This window comes from Dama dama, chromosome 5 (genome assembly GCF_033118175.1).
Source record: "Dama dama isolate Ldn47 chromosome 5, ASM3311817v1, whole genome shotgun sequence".
NCBI classification, from domain to species: domain Eukaryota; kingdom Metazoa; phylum Chordata; class Mammalia; order Artiodactyla; family Cervidae; genus Dama; species Dama dama.
The window spans coordinates 97,847,517-97,866,333 of NC_083685.1; the positions used below are offsets into that span (position 1 = coordinate 97,847,517).

Below are 18,817 nucleotides of genomic sequence, written 5' to 3' on the forward strand. Positions count from 1 at the left end.
GCGGGGCGGGGCCAAATCTTAAAGAGTCGGAAACCAAGGGCGACCTGGAGGAGGCCACGGCTGCAGAGAAACGCAGGGAAGTGATGGCACGTGGCCCCATGTGGGTTTCTTTTAAATCTTTAATGCCTATACTCTAGTCTCAGGCCCATGGAGCCCACGCGAGACTATCCACTGTTCGGGGGCGCCTTCTCCGCAACTCTCCCTCCGGGTGCCATTGACGTAAGGTGAGACGGCCCAGGCACCAAAGGAATTTGACCAGGTGGGTTGCGGGAAGAAACCGGGGTCAACCAGGGTCTACCTCGCCTCTCTCCAGCGACCTCCGACCGGTCCCGGACAATCAAGAAGTTTTCTGCCATCGCGTGACAGACCAGAGCCTGATAATCGAACTTCTAGAGCTGCAGGCCCACGTGCAGGGCGAGGAGGCTGCCCGGTGAGGGAGGCGGGCCCGCGGCTCGCCAATGGGAGGACGTGAGCCGAAGAAGTGGGCGGGGCCTGTGGCTGGACGGTTAATCAGGGCAATGAGAACTCCAAGGGCAACGTGTTATCACTGGAAGCGAGAGAAGCTTAGGATTTAAGAGATGCTTGAAAGGGGCAGTAACAAATGCCCCTCCCTGACCCTGCTCCCTCAACTCCAGGTACCACTTTGAAGATGTTGGCGGGGTGCAAGAGGCTAGGGCTGTGCAAGTGGAGACTGTGCAGCCCCTCGTTTTGGAGAACCTGGCCCTGAGGGGCTGCTGTCAAGAAGCCTGGCTCCTTTCTGGCCAACAGCAGGTAGCTAAAGAAAATCAGCAGGTGAGGGTCAAAGAAGTGGGAGACGTCCTGGAGGGGTGAAGGGGGTGGCACGGGGGAATCAGGTAAGCATCCAGACTCTGATCTCTTTAGGTAGCCAAGTATGTGACATTGCATCAGGCCTTGCTGCGGCTGCCCCAGTACCAGACTGATCTCCTGCTCACCTTCAATCAACCCCCGTAAGGACAGAAAGGGCACGTGGATGATGATTGGGTCCCCAGGGGAATTAGGCTTGGAGGGGCAGAGTAGGGAGACTGGCTGGTGGGGGTCTCCAAGGAAGTGGGAGTCGGCCACGAAGTTGGGGTCACAAATAACCAGGTCTGGGAAAAAGGGAGCTTCAAGGCCTAGATGATGTTCTCTATCTGTTCCCCACCCCAAGCCCTGAGAATAGGTCATCTCTTGTCCCGGAAAATCTGTCAATTCTGCCCTGGAGCCTGGGTGACTTTGAACAGCTTGTGACCAGTCTGACCCTTCATGATCCCAACATCTTTGGTCCCCAGTAAGGATGCTGAAATGCTGCATAATGCTTCTGAAGACCTGGGGCTTCTGTTCTGCAAGGGGAATAAAGGGTTGGATATATTCCCCTAATTCCTTTCCAGTGCATAAACACAAGACACCTCCTCTCTGCAGAAATAAACTTGCTTTATAACCAATATAATCTCTGTGCCTTTGAAATCGAACAGAACACCTGGGTCCCCCCAATTCCCTTTGGTCTTGGACGGGTGGAGTTAAAATTATACATGGGATCAGAAGGGACCGAAGGCCAGCAGTGGAGAAAGGGAGGAAACACACTTTGGAGTGACAGGTTCAGCCCTGAGAGAGCGGTGTGAAATGTGCAGGAGTGTAGGCAGGGAAGGTTTAAAGCAACACCCAAGAAAGGGAAGGAAACTATCCCTTGTAGTGATTCAATCCTGAGAAATCATATGGGGAGTGGTGTTGGCGGTCCTTCTCTGATGGATGAAAGGCCATCTGGTCAGAAGTCTCCCGGTAATAAAAATGGAGTCAGAAGAGTCCAAGGAGTGCTGATTTGCTGGAGTGGGGAAGAGTGGCTGTCGTTATTTGGTGTACGTGTAGTAGACCGTGCGCAGCTGGTCCCAGAAGAAGAGGGAAAGGATGGTGTGGGGGCCAAGGCGGAAGTAGGAGGCACCTATTCCCTTGTACATGCCAAAAATGCCCTCTGTCCGAGCCGTCTGCAGCAGAGCGTCCAGTAACCCCCGGTACATGAGGCCCTGAGAGGTGGGAGAGGAAGAGCAGAGGGAAGGAGTTTGTCAGAGCCCACCAGGAGCCTCACCTCAGCAGGCTGCATTTTAGGGTTCCTACCTGTACCCACAATCTGCTTTCCCCCATCCCCCAGCTTTCCCTGCCTGCCCGCACCCCAGGACACTCCCTTACCTTGCCCTGAGCATCTGTGGGCTGGTTGTACAGCCTTGTGCTGACCACGTCAAAGGGTGTCATGGCCAGGACCACCGCAATGCCACTCACCATGGCGGCCGCCAGAGCCACCTTCCAGCTCTGGGGTGGAAATATCTAATGGGGGAGGAAGGGAGAGCTCTGTCAGCCAATCATGCAACCCCACGGAAAGGCCAGGCCCTGCACTGGGGATACAGGAGAGAGCCGGTAACTCAGGGAGCTTCCACTCCATCAGTGATAACACAAAGGAGGAAGAGCGCAAGGCACTGGGGACTCAGGCACACCTGGGTAGAAGGTTAGAGAGACAGTGACCCCCCAAGACTACCTGCTACCCCCTCACATTGAATGTCGGCACTGTTCTAATTCAAACTGAGCCCGCTTCAGCTTGCCCCCAACTTGCCCACATTCCCAGGGTGGCCCCACCCCTTTCCCAGGCAGTACCTCCCACTGGGTCATGAGGTCCTTGGTGGAGGAGAAGGTGCACAGCTGGGTGGAGGAACCGACGATAACTCGGGGCAGGCCGCCCAGGGCCCCACGCCACAACCCCACCAGACCATGTTTCTGGCCAATCTTGGTTAGTGCCTGAAACATGCCCTGGTGGGGGCCGGGGGAAAGACCATGGGGGCGGGGTTCAGTCACCCAAGCATCAGGGGCTGCTACCTCCTAACAGTGATAAGGATGGGTCCATCACAGGCACTCCAGTGTCTAGACAACCAGGTGCCTGTAGGCTTCGAGCAGGAATGTGGCCCTCAGTTATTGACCAACCTATCCTTTTCTCCCTCGCCACCCCAGAACTGGGCAGGGTATATGCAAGTGAGGACATTAGCAGGTCAAAAGGATGGGGCAGGAGAAACAGGTGCAGAAGACTAGAGGAACTGGGAACATAGGGGAAAGAGGGTTTGGGTGGACTCCAGGGGTGGAGTAGGGCTGAACTGATGGGCTGGGCAGATATGTGTCTGGGTTGGAGCTGCTGGGTACAGGCAGAAAGCTGGGGGAAGAAGGGAGGGAATGGGCAGGGACTCAAGCTGGGGGTTGGAAAACCCTCACCTGATGATTATACTGGTGCCCCACAGCGATTTCTGTGGCTGCCTGTGCTTGTAGGTGTGTCTTCACCTGGGGAAGAGAGAGTATTACAGCCTATGGCTCAGAGGTCAGCCTCCCACCTCAGAAACCCAAATGCCTGACCCCTTCACACTTTCTTTAGGGTGTTCAGCAATGAATATCCTTCTAATCTGATAATTATTGTTGTTCCTACTTAACAAATTGGTCATGAGACTGTGTCCCTTGGCTCCAATCCCGGGGGATGGATCTCCTAGCACTGCAAGGCACCCCCACCCCCTCTACATCCTCCCTCCCTTGGGGTAGGGGTGGGGGATGGAGAATGGCAACCTTTCCTAAGACTGTTCATGTTAGGTGAGACCTGGTGTCCAGACTCTTCATGCCATCTCCTATTCTCAGACTGGCAGACAGGATCTTCAGCCACTACCATGACCAGGCTCCAACATCAGACTCTGGGGCAGGTTGTGAGGGGTCCTCTGCAAAACTTGCTCTCTTGCCTCCAGCTGGCTTTGGAGAGGTCACTGTCCCTGAATCTCATAACCTGGGAGGGAGACCAGATTACCTTTCCTTCTACAGACCTCACTGCCTCACAGTGTCTTTCCAGAAAGAGCACTAAGCAGGGCCTTGTTCTTGTTTAGTCACTCAGTAGTGTCTGATTCTTTCGCTACCCCATGGACTATAGCCTGCCAAACTCCTCTGTCCATGGGATTTCCCAGGCAAGAATACTGGAGTGGGTTGCCATTTCCCTCTCCAGGGGATCTTCCCAACGGAAGGATCAAACCCACGTCTCCTGCATTGGAGGTGAATTCTTTACTGAGCCACCAGTGAAGCCAAGCAAGGACTGGACTGGTCCTAGCAATAAGCAGCTGTGTGATCTTGAGCTAGTCATTTCCTTTTCTGGGCCTCAGGCTCCTGACCCTTCACCTATACCAGATAACTCAGAGGCAGACTACAGGATGGTTATTCTGTGATGCCCAGGACCTCCCCCGATCCCCAGACTCGCTGAAGTATATTAATCAAACCGCTCATCTTCCCCTACACAAATGCACTTCCAACCTCAGTGAAGGCCCAGGCACCCACCCTGCACCAAAGATCTTCCTGGAAGGCCCCAGGAAAGACCCTTCTTCTCACCATGTAAATGGGGCTCCCCAAGTAGGCTCCCATGACCCCAGCCAAGGCCCCAGCTGCTGCGCTACGAACAGGGCTGAGTGTGCCTTCAGTCGTGTGCAGGTAGCCCCCAGCTTCCACCAGCCCGTAGGTGCCCAGCCGGATGCCGTTCATCAGAAACTGGTATAAGAGGGCAGGGGCCAGGCCCTTCTGCAGGGCCGCCAGGCCGTCCACCTTGCCGATGGTAATGAAGGCATGGAAGACGTTTCGGTAGTGCCGTTGGTAGGTGCCCGGGGCCCGCAGTTCTCCCTGCAGCTGCATCCTGGTCTTCACCACCTCCAGGGGATTGGTGAACAAACAGGCACCGCAGGCTGCCAGGCCACTCATCAAGAAGTCCATGGTGGGACAGCAGTAGCAGGAACTGGTCCAGGGGTAAGAAAGTTAAAATTAACTTTAGAAATGGGGTCAGAATATCCAGGGGAGAGCCTCAGTTCCAGGGGTCCGGGCTGCAGGAGGTAGAAATTTAGAGATCTGGAATCTATAGAGTGTCAGGGTCAGATGTCAAGAGGTCAAGGGTTAGCTGGAATTTGGGTCAGGAGATGGTAAAGAGAGAAATACGAGTTTAGGAGAGTCTGGTGAGAAGGCTATGACAGAGACTTGTTAATTAAGGGATTTGAGGTCAAGAAGGGGCAGAAGTCAAGAGGACAGCAGGTGGGATGCTTAGGATGGCCAGACACGGGGGTCGGGAGTAGGTGAGGGGAAAGCGGAGTTGGGAGACGGGTCCGGGGGAGGAAGGGGAAAGAAAATCAGCAGGTGAAGGAGGAAGAGGACCAGGAGAAGATCCGGTGGCGTCCCCGGGACAGCAGCGAGGTCTGAATCGGGAAGGAAGTCAAGACTCAGCCGAGGATGAGCGCCCCCAGGCATCTGCCGGAGCCCGCAGCAGCTTCACCCCGGGTAGCCTACGGAGGCCTGGCCACCACACTCCGATCACTGGAGAGCAGCGCCCAATGAGGAGCCTTGGAGAGGCGTAGTCGAGAGCCGCAGCCAATCAACGCCGAGCCGGCTCGACGGCCAATGGGAGGTGCTCCAGGCGACCCGGCCCCCGGAATTTGCCTAGAAGCGGTTGGAGTTAACTCTCCACACCCCGGCACCGGTACCTGGGCTGTCGACTCGGAGTGCTGGGAGGGGTCCCCCGGGAGCGGAGTTTTTTTAATCACTGGTAGGGAGGAGGAGAGGTTGGACCCTGGGTCCCTGGACGGGCGCAGAGGCCGAGTGCGGAGACAGCAGTTCATCGGCCTGTTTGGGGCTGCTCCTTTTGCGAACCGAGGGCTCCCCTTCTTCTTCTATCCCGGGTCGTCGCCGGGTGAGGTTGCCAAACTGTAGATCCACTCCTCGGATCGACGTCAGGAGAGCTCGCCCCTGCACTGAACAGATATCCTTAGACTGAGTAAAATATTTGCATAATAGGTTCCAGGGCGGGGATGTGGTGCCTGCGGGTGAAGAGGAAGGGGTCCTGAAGGATCGCAGGGAACATAGTCACATCCTTATGCTCTTTTGATCCTCACAGTAACCCAGAGAAGGGCAGGCAGGCTGAGTAGGGTGGGATTTTGATCCCTGGGCCTAGGTTATACAAGGCCAGCAAGAGATGGAAGAGGTCCTGAGACTCTGGACTCCTGTCCTTTTTCATGAGCCTGGTAATGGTTAATTATGCAAGGACTTCTGAGAAAAGAAGGGGAAGGCTTGGAGAAAGATGGCAGGAGAATAAGGGATGTCTTCTGGGGTGGGAGAAGGAGTTAGGGGGCACAACTGACCCAGAGAATCTTTTGAGGTCCAGTTTGAGTCTTCCTGCTTACCAGCTGGATGGCCTTAGGCAAGATTCTTAACATCTCAGAGCTTTCTCTGTAAAATGGGAATGATAATTATGTATTGTGTAAGCCTGAGTGAAAGTGTTTGATTTTCTCTAGGTGCTCAATTAGTCTCCTTGTGCCCTTGCATATCCTGTTCCCATGGCACCCCTTATCCTGGTAACCTCCAAGTCACTCTTCAACTTCAGCATCTCTCCTGATCCTTAAAGCTTTTTAGCCACTTCCATCCTGCTTTGCTCCTCAAGTAAATGAGAAACCTTTGTTTCTGATTTGATTAGCAATTGTTTACTCTGACTCCTCCACTACAATGGGAGTTCTTGTACACTCCTAGGGCTGGGGAGCTGAGTCTGAATCTTTTCTCTCCAGCTTACAGCTAAATCACTGAGATTTTGAATTAGGTAGGAGGCGTGGAGCAGATAACACAGCTTCTCAAGAGAGGCTCTGAAAAGTTCCCCTGAAAATGTCCAAGGAATGCTCCGCAAATGCCTCCACCTGCTGGCTGGGATTATCACCTGAAAAACTGGATTCATCTCAGTGAGTCAAAAGACACAACCAAGCCAACGAGTGAGAGAAGGAAGATTTTTAAGTAAGGAGAATACCGGCGATGTTTCCCAAAGCAGTGTTTTCCGAACAGCAAAATTAGGGAAGTTTGAAGCTAACGGTATGTGCATATTCATGAAGAGGTTTGGCTGGGGTTTGCTTATTCATGACGGGGCTTGAGCAGAAGAGAATCCAGCACAGAACAGGGGCAAAAGTCTAAGCTTTCGTTGATTGAAATCACAAATGACAGAAGAAGGTTAACATCATCATTCCTTAGGTTCCCACCCATCTGCAGGTTTTAGCCAGAAGTTGCCATTCCCCACCTGTGTGGAGGGCCTTTGTTCCCCTAGAACAACTCAAAGATTGGATTGTTATGTATATCCCTTGAGGAGGGCCTCAGTTCAGTTCAGTCGCTCAGCTCAGTCGTGTCAGATTATACCTCAATTTTTCAGTTCAGTTCAGTTGCACAGTCGTGTCTGACTCTTTTCGACCCCATGGACTGCAGCTCACCAGGCTTCTCTGTCCATCACCAACTCCCAGAGCTTGCTCAAACTCATGTCCATCGAGTCAGTGATGCCATCCAACCATCTCATCCTCTCTTGTCCCCTTTTCCTCCTGCCTTCTATCTTTCCCAGCATCAGGGTCTTTTTCAGTGAGTCAGTTCTTTGCATCAGGCGGCCGAAGTATTGGAGCTTCAGCTTCAGCATCGGTCCTTCCAATGAATATTCGGGACTGATTTCCTTTAGGATTGACTGGTTTGATCTCCTTGTGGTCCAAGGGGCTCTCAGAAGTCTTTTCCAACACCACAGTTCAAAAGAGGAGGACCCAGGACTCTTTTTTTTTTTTTTTTTATCACTGAACTGTTGCTTCTAAAGGCTTTTACTTTGTTCTTGCATTCTTTTTTTCCTCTAAGATTTTAAGTACTGAGATCTGTTCTAGGGTAAACATTGTAGCCAGGCTTGGATCACAAAATGGCTTCTCTTGTCAAGAAAGCCATATGGGGTTCTCTCTCTCTGGGACCCCTACCCTATCTGCTTGTAGGATGAGAGCTCATCATTGTTTTAATTTTTGAGTTTGTACCAGTGGTTCTCAAAGTACCAGTCGTTGGAACAACAGCAGCAGCACCTGGGGACTTCATGTGTGTGTGTGACGTCATGTCCAACTCTGCGACCCCATGAACTATACGTAGCCCACCAGGTTCCTCTGTCCATGGGATTCTCCAGGCAAGAATACTGGAGTGGGTTGCCATTTCCTCCTCTAGGGGATCTTTCTGGCCCAGGAATAGAACCCGCATGTCCTATGTTTCCTTCAGGCAGATTCTTTACCCCTGAGCCACCAGGGAAGCCCCCAGGGACTTCATAACAATGCAGATTCCCTAGTCCCACACTAGATCTCTGGCACTGAAGATGGGGCCTGATGAGAGGCTTAACAAAACCCGCTAAGATATTTTGATATGTGCTAAGTTTTAGAACTACTGGCTGAAGCCTTTCATTTTTAATATCCAGACATCCTACAGATAGACAACTTTTTTTTTTTAGGAGGCTGAAGCTGTGTTTTAATAAATTATTTTGTAGTGAAAGTACTACTACACAGTCTGGTGTGTTGCCTCTGGTAAGAGTCCTAGTGAGTCCCCCCAAAGTCTCAATTGCTGTGGGATTGGTTGTCAGTACTTAAACGCACAGTGAGATTATTTTTTCCCTGACTTTGTTGGGCCATAGGTGAAGATTTTTTAATAACTGCTGTGCTGGGTCTTATCCCTGAGTAGGGATGGAGCCTGGACCCTCTGCATAGGGAGCAGGAGTTTTAACCTCTGGAACACCAGGGAGGCCCCAGGATGACTGATGTGGTTGGACCTGAGACATTTGAGTTGGTTTACATCCCTCCAGTAGTAGGTCGTTGGGTTTTCCGCTGAAAACCAAGAACTCTTAGACTTGATGCTACTACCACCCTTGGGTGTGAGGCTGGAGAATTCAGCCTAAGAAACAGGGTGGTAGGAAAAGCCTGGACTCCAGTCCTGTTGTCTTTGTGCCAACATTAAATACACAGATAAAGCCCCGTGAGTCTTCACTAATCTTCTGAAAGTGAAAGTGTCCGACTCTTTGCGACCCCGTGGACTGTAGCCTGCCAGGCTCATGGGATTCTCCAGGCAAGAAGACTGGAGTGGGTTGCCATTTCCGTCTCCAGACAGATAGACAACTTTTAAAGTGTTATTATTTTTAAAACAATCTTAATTTTTAGAACAGTTTTAGGTTTATAGAAAAATTATAAAGATGCTATGAGAGTTCCCACATCCAATTTCTTCATTCAGTTCAGTTCAGTTGCTCAGTCATGTCTGACTCTTTGCAACCCCATGGACTGCAGCACGTCAGGCCCCCCTGTTCATCACCAACTCCCTGAATTTACTCAAACTCATGTCCATCGAGTCAGTGGTGCCATCCAACCATCTCATCTTCTGTTGTCCCCTTCTCCTCCTGCCTTCAATCTTTCCCAGAATCAGGCTCTTTTCAAATGAGTCAGTTCTTCACATCAGGTAGCCAAAGTATTGGAGTTTCAACTTCAGCATCAGTCCTTCCCATGAGTATTCAGGACTGATTTCCTTTAGGATGGGCTGGGTGGATCTCCTTGCTGTCCAAGGGTCTCTCAAGAGTCTTCTCCAACACCACAGTTCAAAAGCATCAGCTCTTTGGCAGTCAGCTTTCTTTATAGTCCAACTCTCACATCCATACACGACTACTGGAAAAACCATTTCCTTCATTATTAATATCTTACATTAATATTGATGGGGATAGAATAGGATAGTCATACAGTTAGTTGTAGAAGTCCCAGTAGGGGACTATAGATAGAGAAGGAAACCTAGAAAACGTTGGGAGACCACTGTAAGTTAATGATCACTCAAGAAAGTTATTGGAATATTGTTCAATGAAGTAGGCTTACTTAACTATAAAAGCATAAACAAAACCACAAGGCCAGTAGATGGGAGAAAAATGTCACCACCCTTCTCCTAATGCAATAATCCTAGTTTGACCTCAGAGGGTCAGACACTTTCCTGCCTAACATGAAGGAGGAGCTAGTGATGCATGTCTGCATCTATGTCTTCTTGAAGAAGGCAGTCTTTCCCCCTCCCCCTTTTTCATTATAAAATTGTAGCCCATTCAATCCCTGGGGCAGAGTTTCCCAGCTGCCCAGAAGCATCTCTTACAATAAATCTACTTGCCTATCACTTTGCCTCTCCCTGAATTTCCTCTGCACTGAGACACAAAGAACCTGAACCTCAGTAAGTCCAGACATCAGGTGAGTGATTCTAATTAAAAGATTGTGGGTTCATGTCCCAGACTTGGTTTTGGCTGGGTCTGAGTACCAATCTGAGGTAAACGGTTTCAATATGATATATTGATATTGTTACAATTAATGAACAAATATTAATGCATTATTGACATCCATACTTTTTCAGATTTCCTTCATTTTTTTATGAAGTTTTTTTTCTCTTTCAGGATTCCATCCAGGAATTGCATTCACTTGTGGTATCTCCTCAGGCTCCTCTTGGCTGTCATGGTTTCTCTGACTCGCCTGGTTTTTGATGACCTGGGCAGTTTTGAGAAGTACTTGTTTGGTATTTTGTAGAATGTCCTTCTAATGTGTTTTTTTTTTTTTTTTTTTCTTTTCTCATGACTGGAGTGAGGTTGTGGGTTTTGGGGAGGCAGACCACACAGGCAACTGTCATTCATCACATTATGTCAAAGGTGCTACTGCATACATACTGTCTGTCAAAATGACATTACTGTTGATATTGACCTTGATCACCAGGCTGAAGTAGTGTCTGTCAGGTTTCTCTGTAGAAAATTTATTAGAATTTTTTCCTCCTTTCCACCGTGGATTCTTTGGAAGGAAATCACTACGTACAGCCCACATTTAAGGAATGGAGAGTTAGACTCCACTTCCTTGAGGGAGAAAAATCTATATAAATTATTTGGAATTCCACATGGGAGATTTGTTTGCCCCATTTATTTATTTATTCAACCATTTATTTCTATCAGTATGGAATCATGGATATTTATTTTATACTTTGAGTTATAATCCAACATACTTTATTTTGTTATTTATAATGTTCTAACTTTGGCCTTTGAGAACTCTTTTACTAGATTTCTATGTTTTCTTTATTTTTTTGGCCACACTGCCCGACTGCGGGATATTAGTTCCCTGACCAGGAATTGGCCTGAACCCTCAGCAGTGAGAGTGACAGAGTCCTAACCACTGGATTGCCAGGGAATTCCTGATTTCTATGTTTTCTTGGCCTAGCCTCATCAAATCTTCTTTTCTTTTCTTTTTTTTAATTTTTTTTTCAAATCTTCTTTTAATCAAACTATTTATTTATTTTGTGAGCTGGTCACACCATTCGACTTCTGAGATCTTTCCTCCACCAGGGATCAAACCCTGGCCACAATAGTGGAAGCACCGAGTCTAACCACTGGATGGTCAGGGCAGTCCCTAACCGTCCAGTGGTTAAGACTTCACCTTCCAATGCAGAGGATGCTGCATTGATTCCTGGTTGGAGAACTAAGATCCCAGATGCCTGGCAGTCAAAAACATAAAACAGAAACAATACTGTAACAAATTCAAAAAAGACTTTTAAAAAAAATCTTTAAAAAATTTTGTTTCTTTACTTTTTGGCAATATAAGATGCTCCAGGCTAATTTTGTGTATTTTCTGCCTTAGTCCTAGTGTCAGCTATTTCTCCAAGGAGCCCTAGTTTATTTTATTGAAGAATAGTATTAGAAACTAAAATCTGATCACTGGCTGTGCTTGATGCCATTACAGCGCCATTACTTCTAGACTCTCAGCTGGGAGTGCATATATTAACTTGTTCTGTAAGTTTTAAGGGTTTTGACAAATGCATTATATCAATAGTATTATACAGAATATTCTCATCACCGCCCCCCCAGCCCCCGCCAAAGAAAATCCTCTGTATTTCACCTGTTCAACCATCCCTGGCAACTACTGGTCTGTCTATTGTCTCTGTATTTCTGCCTTTTCCAGAATATTATATAGTTGGAATCATAAAGGGATGTAGCCTCTTCAGACTGGCTTCTTTGACTTAACAGTATGCATTTAAGTTTCATCAGTATCTGTTTAAGCCCTGATAACATTTGATTATTGAATAATATTACATTTTATGAGTGTACCACAGTTTATTTATCCTTTCATGTGTTGAAGGACATCTTGGTTGCTTCCAGTTTTTGGTGATGATGAATAAAGTTGCTATGAATGTTTGTGTGCATTTTTTTTATATATAGACATTTGTTTTCAAATCAGTTGAGTTAATACCTAGGAGTACAATTGCTGAAATGATTGGTAAGACTATGTTTAGCTTCGTTAAGAAATTGCCAAACTTTTTTTTCCCATGTAGGTTATTACAGAATATTGAGTAGAGTTCCCTGTGCTATACAGTTGTTCTTGTTGATAACCTATGTTATAGACAGTATTCTTAATTATAGTTGACATTTTGTACATTAGATCCCCAAAACTTATTCATCTTATAGTTGGCAATTTAAACCCTTGTATGTATTATATTCTTCAGTGAGGTGTCTATTCAGATCTTTTCCCTGTTTTTAATTGGATTGTTTAGCTTTCTGGTTGTTGAGTTTGAGTTATTTGTGTATTTTGGATAACAGTCATTTATCAGATATGTTTTTCAACTATTTACTCCCAGTCTACGACTTGTCTTTTCATTCTCTTAATAGTGTCTTTTATAGAGCAGAAGGTTTTAATTATAATAAAGTCTAACATCAATTTTTTTCTTTCATGGATCATGTTTTTTGTGTTGTAACTAAAAACTTATCGCCAAACCTAAGGTTGCCTAGATTATCTCCTACATTTTCTTTTAGAAATTCTGTAGTTTAGGTCTATTATTTACACTCAGGTCTATGATCTTTTTTGAGTGTGAATGATGTAAGGTCTGTGTCATTTTTACATATGGATATCAGTTGTTTCAACAACTTTTGTTGAAAACAGCAGCCTATCTCCATTGAATTGTCTTTGCTTCTGTTGTCAAAAATCAGTTGGGGGCTTCTCTGGTGGCTCAGTGGTTAAGAATTCTCTTGCCAGTGCAGGAGACCTGAGTTCAATTCCAGATCCAGGAAGATCCCACATGCTGCAGAGCAACTTAGCCCACGCAGCATCACTATTGCACCTGTGCTCTAGAGCCTGGGAGCCACAACTACCGAGCCCACATGCCGCTGCAACCACTGAAGTCCGCCCACCCGAGTTCCACAACACAAGAAGCCACTGCAAGGAGAAGTCCCCACGTGGCAACTAGAGAGTAGCCCCTGCTCCCTGCAACTAGAGAAAAGCCCAAGTAGCAACAAAGACTCAGCACATCCAAAAAAAAAATTATAAAAAAATCATTTAACTCAGGGAAAAAGCCAATATTTTATAACTATAAATGGAATATAACCTATAAAAATTTTTGAATCACTATGTTGTACACCCAGAACTAATAAGGTAAATCAACTATACCTCAATTTTTCAGTTCAGTTCAGTTGCACAGTCGTGTCTGACTCTTTTCGACCCCATGGACTGCGGCACGCCTGGCTTCCCTGTCCATCACCAACTCCTGGAGTTTGCTCAGACTCATGTCCATTGAGTCGGTGATGCCATCCAACCAACTCATTCTCTGTTGTCCCCTTCTCCTCCTGCCTTCAATCTTTCCTAGCATCAGGGTCTTTTCAAATGAATCAGTTCAAAACACCTCAATTTTTTAAAAATTGAAAAAAAAAATTCAGTCAATGTTTGTGTTAGCCCATTTCCACTGATCTGTGTGTGTATTTTTTCACCAGTACCATGCTGTGTTGATTATTGTAGACTTTTTTTTTTTTTTTCCTGAGTGTGAATGTCCTGAGACAAATGTGAGAGGACTGGAGGGGAAGCACAAAGATGGCCCCAGGTCTGAGAGAAGGGGTGAAACCACAGAGAGAGGAAGGTGGACGGTAGAGAAGCCTGGAGGACACCGGGTTGTGACTTCTGCACCTCTGCCTGTGGTGGCCTAGATATCAACGGATTCATACCAGCTGCCAGGCCCCACACCTGAAGTGCTCAGACTCCACCTGGTGGCAGGTAAACAGAATCCTCCATCCTCGCCTAGAAAAGAACCTGTAGGGATTCCCAGAGCAGGCCAATCAGTCACCACAGGCAGGCTACCTACCCCTACTGGCCTTCTAGACAGAAAAGAAGGCCCGGGTGTTTTGTACTCCATGAAGGATTCCACTGGAGTTCAAGGTCCTGGCCCTACCAGAGGCTAGTGGAACTCAACACTTCTTCCATCATGAGCTCCTCTCCCACTGGAAGGGATTTTTTTTTAAAAGCCACACTGCATGGTATGCAGAATGTCTCCAACCAGGGATTGAACATGGGTTCCCTGAGTTGAAAGTAGGAACCTTAACCCCTGGACCACCAGGAAAGTCCCAGAAGGGATTTTTTTACATAAAGTATGCTTTGGCCCTGCTTGTGTCACGTGCTCATGCCTGAACAAGTCTCGGGAGCTAGGGGAGAGGAAACATGCTGACTGGCTGCTTCTGGTTCATACACTTCCCCAGAAGGTACTGTGTGAACCTAGAATGATGGAAGGGTGGGTCCCTAAAAGGAAACTTGATGCTGGTGACAGAAGAGGGGGAATGGGTGGGGAACTGGTTAAAACTCTTGCTGTCCACTCCCCTACCTGATCAGAAGCCTCAGTGCCTGTTCAGCCCTGTCTGGTTGCCTGCAGAGTGGCCTCTATGTGTTCCTCCTGCCCCACACCCCTCTTCCCATATCAGCTAAGATTCCCTTTCATAGTTCTCCAGATAGGCCTACTTCTCTCTTCACTGTGCCTGTACTTCTGCCATCTCCCCAAATGGTCACCCATGCCTTGCAAGATCCCCTGCAGGAGGGCATGGCAACCCACTCCAGTATTCTTGCCTGGAGAATCCCCATGGACAGAGGAGCTTAGCTGGCTACAGTCCATAGGGTTGCAAATAGTTGGACACAACTGAAGCGATTTAGCATGCATAAGCCTTGCCTCTTAACCTGGCCAAACTCTACCTGATTTTTAAGGAATAGTCTAAGTATCTTTCCTCCATGAACCCTTTCCTAACAGCCAGGTGAGTGACGTAAGGAGGACTGAAGCAGGTTCAAGGCCGTCTGATGTGGAGGTTTAATAAAGGGGTGAAAGAGAGAGAAAGATCTAAGGATTCCTCTAGCCTTCCAGAAAAGAATCTTTGGGCAAAATCAAGACCAATCACATTGAAGTTTCATTTTTATTTTTTAAAATTTCCATTTATTTTTTGGCCTCGCTGCATGGCTTGCACAACCTCAGTTCCCCGATTGGGGATTGAACCCTGGCCACGGCAGTGAAAGCCGGAATGCAAACCGGCTAGGCCACCTGGGAACATTCCTTAATCATTTTTAAATTGAAAGTATTTTTGTTTTTTCACAAAGATGTTTACCGCAGCATTCATTGTAATGGCAAAAACTGGAAGCTGTCCAAATGCCCTGCACTCAAGAATAAACTGAAGCATTTAAGATTCTTTCAGCAGTAAGTGACAGAAACCCAGCTCAAACTAGCTTAAGCACAAAAGAGAATTCAGTGGTTCCGGAAACTGGGCAGTGCAAGGGGCTTAAGTGATGTTGGCAGGCCCTCTCCATCTCTTGCCTCTGTCTGCTTCTCTCCTGTGGGAAGTTAATTTTCTTCCACTATTGACCAGGAGAAGGGAGGCCAAGACACAGATGGCTCCTGACTTATTTTATTTCTGCTTTGTGACCTTGAAAGAAAGAGAAAGCTGTCCTTTCCCAGAGACCCAGGGCAGGAGGCTGTCCCGGCATGGGTGAGTAGCTCATTCCTGGGCCAGTCTCTGTGGTCAGAGGAATGGAATCCTGTAATTGACTGAATCTGACTCCAATGGCCAGGAGGAGGCTGCTGGTGTTGGCTGTCCCACTGCAACCACGTGGAGTGGGGTGGGGGAACAGAGATTTTCCCAGGAGACTTTACCGTTTTTACCAGGATGGCAAAATCTAGTTGGTGCAACATTACATTCCAGGAAAAAGTACAGTTACAAAGACTGTGTAGTAACATGGCAAATAGTTATGAAGCAATGCTAGGAGAAGAAGGCAGAAAACAGTATTGAAACTATGCTGGCACCTTTGGAAGATCAAAAAACAGAAAACTTTTGCTTCTTGTGGAAGAAAGTATTATCATATTTAAAACCTTCCAAAAAAAAAAAAAAAAAAGACCTTCAGTGCCTTTGCAAAAACATTAGTTCGAAACATAAAATGTGTTTTGCAAAAATAATGTGGTACACATGACAAGGTATGATTTTCAGAACACAGTTTCTTTTTGGAATGGGATGGGGGCATAACAAGGGCTTCCCTGGTGGCTCAGAAGGAAAAGAATCTGCCTGCAATGCAGGAAACCTAGGTTTGATTCCTGGGTCAGGAAGATCCCCTAGAGAAGGGAATGGCTACCCACTCCAGGATTCTTGTCTAGAGAATTCCGTGGACAAAGGAGCCTGGAAAGAGTTGGACATGACTGAGCGACTAACACTTTGACTTTTGGGGCATAAGTCATACTTTTCATCTTTGTGGTTGCTTTGAGCAGGGGACCCAGTGGAACCTGTTTGTCAGGAGTGTTTGTCAGGAGTGCTACATCCTCACTGTAGCTCCAGGGAACTTGAGTTTCCCAAAACATGCTGGCTTGCCTTCAGGAGTAGGGGAAGTCTCTCCCCAACAGGTGGGCAGGTGAGAAGCCTCCAGGTGGGTTTCCAATAAGGATAGAGAGAGGACAAGGAAATAAGCTCAGGCAAGCCAGGAAGACCAGGTAAAAGTCCACAGGTAGCCCAGCCCACCTAATTCCTCTTTTCCTGCTTACATTCCCACACAGACCTGGGGCAATTCAGGTAATACCAAGTGCCAACATGTTTGTAGCTAACAGCCAGCGCTTTGGGGTTAGTTGTCTATTTATTTTTCTTTTTGGCCTCTCCATGTGGCTTACGGGAACTTAATTCCCCAACCAGGGATTGAAACTGCATCCTCGACAGTGAAAGCACAGAGCCCTAACCACTGGACCACTGTTAGGCACTGGACCGCCAGGGAATTCTCAGTTGTTATTATTTTTTGGCCGTGCCATATAGCTTGCAGTCTCTTAGTTCCCCAACCAGGGATTGAACCCAGGCCCCAGCACTGAGAGCACAGCGTGCTAAGCAGTGGACTACCAAGGAATCCGCACCTCCCCCGCCATTCAGTTATCTTTAAATGTTGAAGTTGCAAACCTAATAAAGACATTCCTATTTTAGTGAAAATAAAAAGCAGGATTTGTTTGGCTGCACATGTGCATTTAGCTTTCTCGATAGGGTCTCTGAGGCAAAGAGGTTTCCTCTTCCTGGAACCTGGCAAGCATCTAGAGGTGAGGGCTGGGAGGCTGGATGTCTGGTCCTGGTATGTGTGTGTGTGTGTGTGTGTGTGTGTGTATGTGTGTGTTGGGAGGTTGGATATCTGGTCCTGGGTATGTGTGTGTGTGTTGGAAAGTTGGATGTCTGGTCCTGGTGTGTGTGTGTGTGTGTGTGTGTTGGGAGGTTGGATGTCTTGTCCTGGGTATGTGTGTGTGTGTTGGAAAGTTGGGTGTCCAGTCCTGGATGTGTGTGTGAGTGTTGGAAAGTTGGATGTTTGGTCCTGGGTTTATGTGTGTGTGTGGCAAAAGCAGGCACCTGGGTGTGGGCAAAGACCGCCAGAGTTCCTCACTGCCCCTGCTGCCTCTTCCTCCCACTCCCTGTCTTCCCAGGATGGGATGTGGCTCATTCCACCCCCTCAGCTGTTCTTATGACACACACGGAGCCCAGGGAACTCTTCAATCACAAAGCAAATTACAGGTGAGAGGGGATCTCCCCCACCCCCGCCCACCCTCCCAGGGGTACTGACTCCCACACAATCAACATCAAAACCTCCCAGTGGGACCTGGAGAGTCATGGGCCTGGGACCTTGAGAGACAGGGACTGAGAATGGGGAGCAGGCAGGGGGCCCAGCCAAGGGCATACCCACTTGGGGAGTACCAAGACCTCCCCACTAATTCCTGCATCTGCATGTGCCACCTTCTTCCTCCTTTACACACACACACATACACACACACACACACACTCTCCCAACACAATGGCTGGGTGGGGCTGAGGAACCGGCTTCCTTTGCAGAGATCTGAATCTGGGCCCACAGTTCCCGCCCCAGAAACACAGGAACAGACACACGCAGAGACCCGGCCTCACATTCCTTGCTCCAAGGGGCAGGCAGGACAGGCTGAAAATAGAAACTGCTTCCAAAGAGATAAAGGTAAATTCAGGGAGTGCTACTTCAGAGTTAGGGAGGGGGCAACCGGGGTAGGGATGTGGTTCCGTGGTGTGAAATGATGGGTTGGCTCACAACGAGGTGACAGGCTGGATACTGAAGGGACGGGCTGTCTCGTAAGGTGTGGGAGAGATGATCAGACACGCTGTCAAGGGATACATGCACCACACCACAGCAACCCAGGGGTGTCTGGAGCCCACACTCTACCTCCAGCCCAACCAGGGCCACGGTCACCCCATCCTGACCCCTCCCCTGTCCAGCCTGGGCCCCCGCAAACCTCCTGTCCATGCAGCAATGTGGACCCAGGACAGAACACGCGTGTACACAACAGTCCACTCTCCATGCCTGAGGTTCATCCTTTCCACAGACTCTGTTATCCTTGGAAACCTGGCATTCGGGGTCCCTCACATCTTGCAGAGCCCCAGTGTGCGCATGTGGAGTCTGGTGTGGTTGGAGGGGGGTGTCCGGTTGGGAGGAGGATCCGATTCCTGTTTCCTGCCCCTACTCACTCAGCCCCGGGAGGTGACCGAGAGTGGAGAGGACTTGAGGGTGAGTGCTTGGGCCGAGTACCTGGGTCCCTGCGAGAGGCCTGAGTCGGGGGTGGGGGAAGGAAGTAAGGGCAGATACCTGAGGGGGCAGGGATCCCGGAGGGGGCAAGGCTGGGGAGGAGCTGGCCAGCTGGCAAGGCT

General features: G+C 48.4%; 3 protein-coding genes across 5 annotated transcripts in view; 2 read left to right on the forward strand and 1 right to left on the reverse strand.

The window, feature by feature from the left end:
- Window positions 1–1,447, forward strand: RANGRF (RAN guanine nucleotide release factor). Its single transcript, XM_061143446.1, has 5 exons — window positions 1–224; window positions 314–430; window positions 636–792; window positions 883–968; window positions 1,169–1,447. The coding sequence occupies exons 1-5, from the start codon at window positions 148–150 to the stop codon at window positions 1,290–1,292; spliced, it is 561 nt and encodes a 186-aa protein (XP_060999429.1). The 5' UTR covers window positions 1–147; the 3' UTR covers window positions 1,293–1,447.
- The window catches only part of SLC25A35 (solute carrier family 25 member 35), a 21,798-nt gene continuing 4,395 nt past the window's right edge, over window positions 1,415–18,817 (reverse strand). Inside the window, exons 2-7 of one of the 2 annotated variants that reach the window (XM_061143444.1) lie at window positions 5,523–5,789; window positions 4,390–4,786; window positions 3,247–3,312; window positions 2,641–2,793; window positions 2,182–2,316; window positions 1,415–2,018 (exon numbers count right to left, since the gene is read on the reverse strand). In XM_061143444.1, the coding sequence (XP_060999427.1) occupies window positions 1,845–2,018; window positions 2,182–2,316; window positions 2,641–2,793; window positions 3,247–3,312; window positions 4,390–4,764 (903 nt within the window). In that variant the 5' untranslated portion in view covers window positions 4,765–4,786; window positions 5,523–5,789 and the 3' untranslated portion in view covers window positions 1,415–1,844. The other variant, XM_061143443.1, reaches the window with a different exon arrangement.
- Window positions 17,802–18,817, forward strand: part of ARHGEF15 (Rho guanine nucleotide exchange factor 15) — a 12,611-nt gene continuing 11,595 nt past the window's right edge. The window contains exon 1 of one of the 2 annotated variants that reach the window (XM_061143441.1): window positions 17,802–18,113. The gene's annotated coding sequence lies outside the window, so the exon portion shown is untranslated. Of the gene's footprint in view, window positions 18,114–18,643; window positions 18,678–18,817 lie in introns of those variants that run through there. The other variant, XM_061143442.1, reaches the window with a different exon arrangement.

Bases quoted from the DNA above. Each gene is read 5' to 3' on its own strand.
- RANGRF (XM_061143446.1), top strand. From the start codon at position 148: ATGGAGCCCACGCGAGACTATCCACTGTTCGGGGGCGCCTTCTCCGCA. The intron at 431-635 runs GTGAGGGAGGCG...CCTCAACTCCAG, and splicing joins CAGGGCGAGGAGGCTGCCCG to GTACCACTTTGAAGATGTTG. The intron at 793-882 runs GTGAGGGTCAAA...TGATCTCTTTAG, and splicing joins TAGCTAAAGAAAATCAGCAG to GTAGCCAAGTATGTGACATT.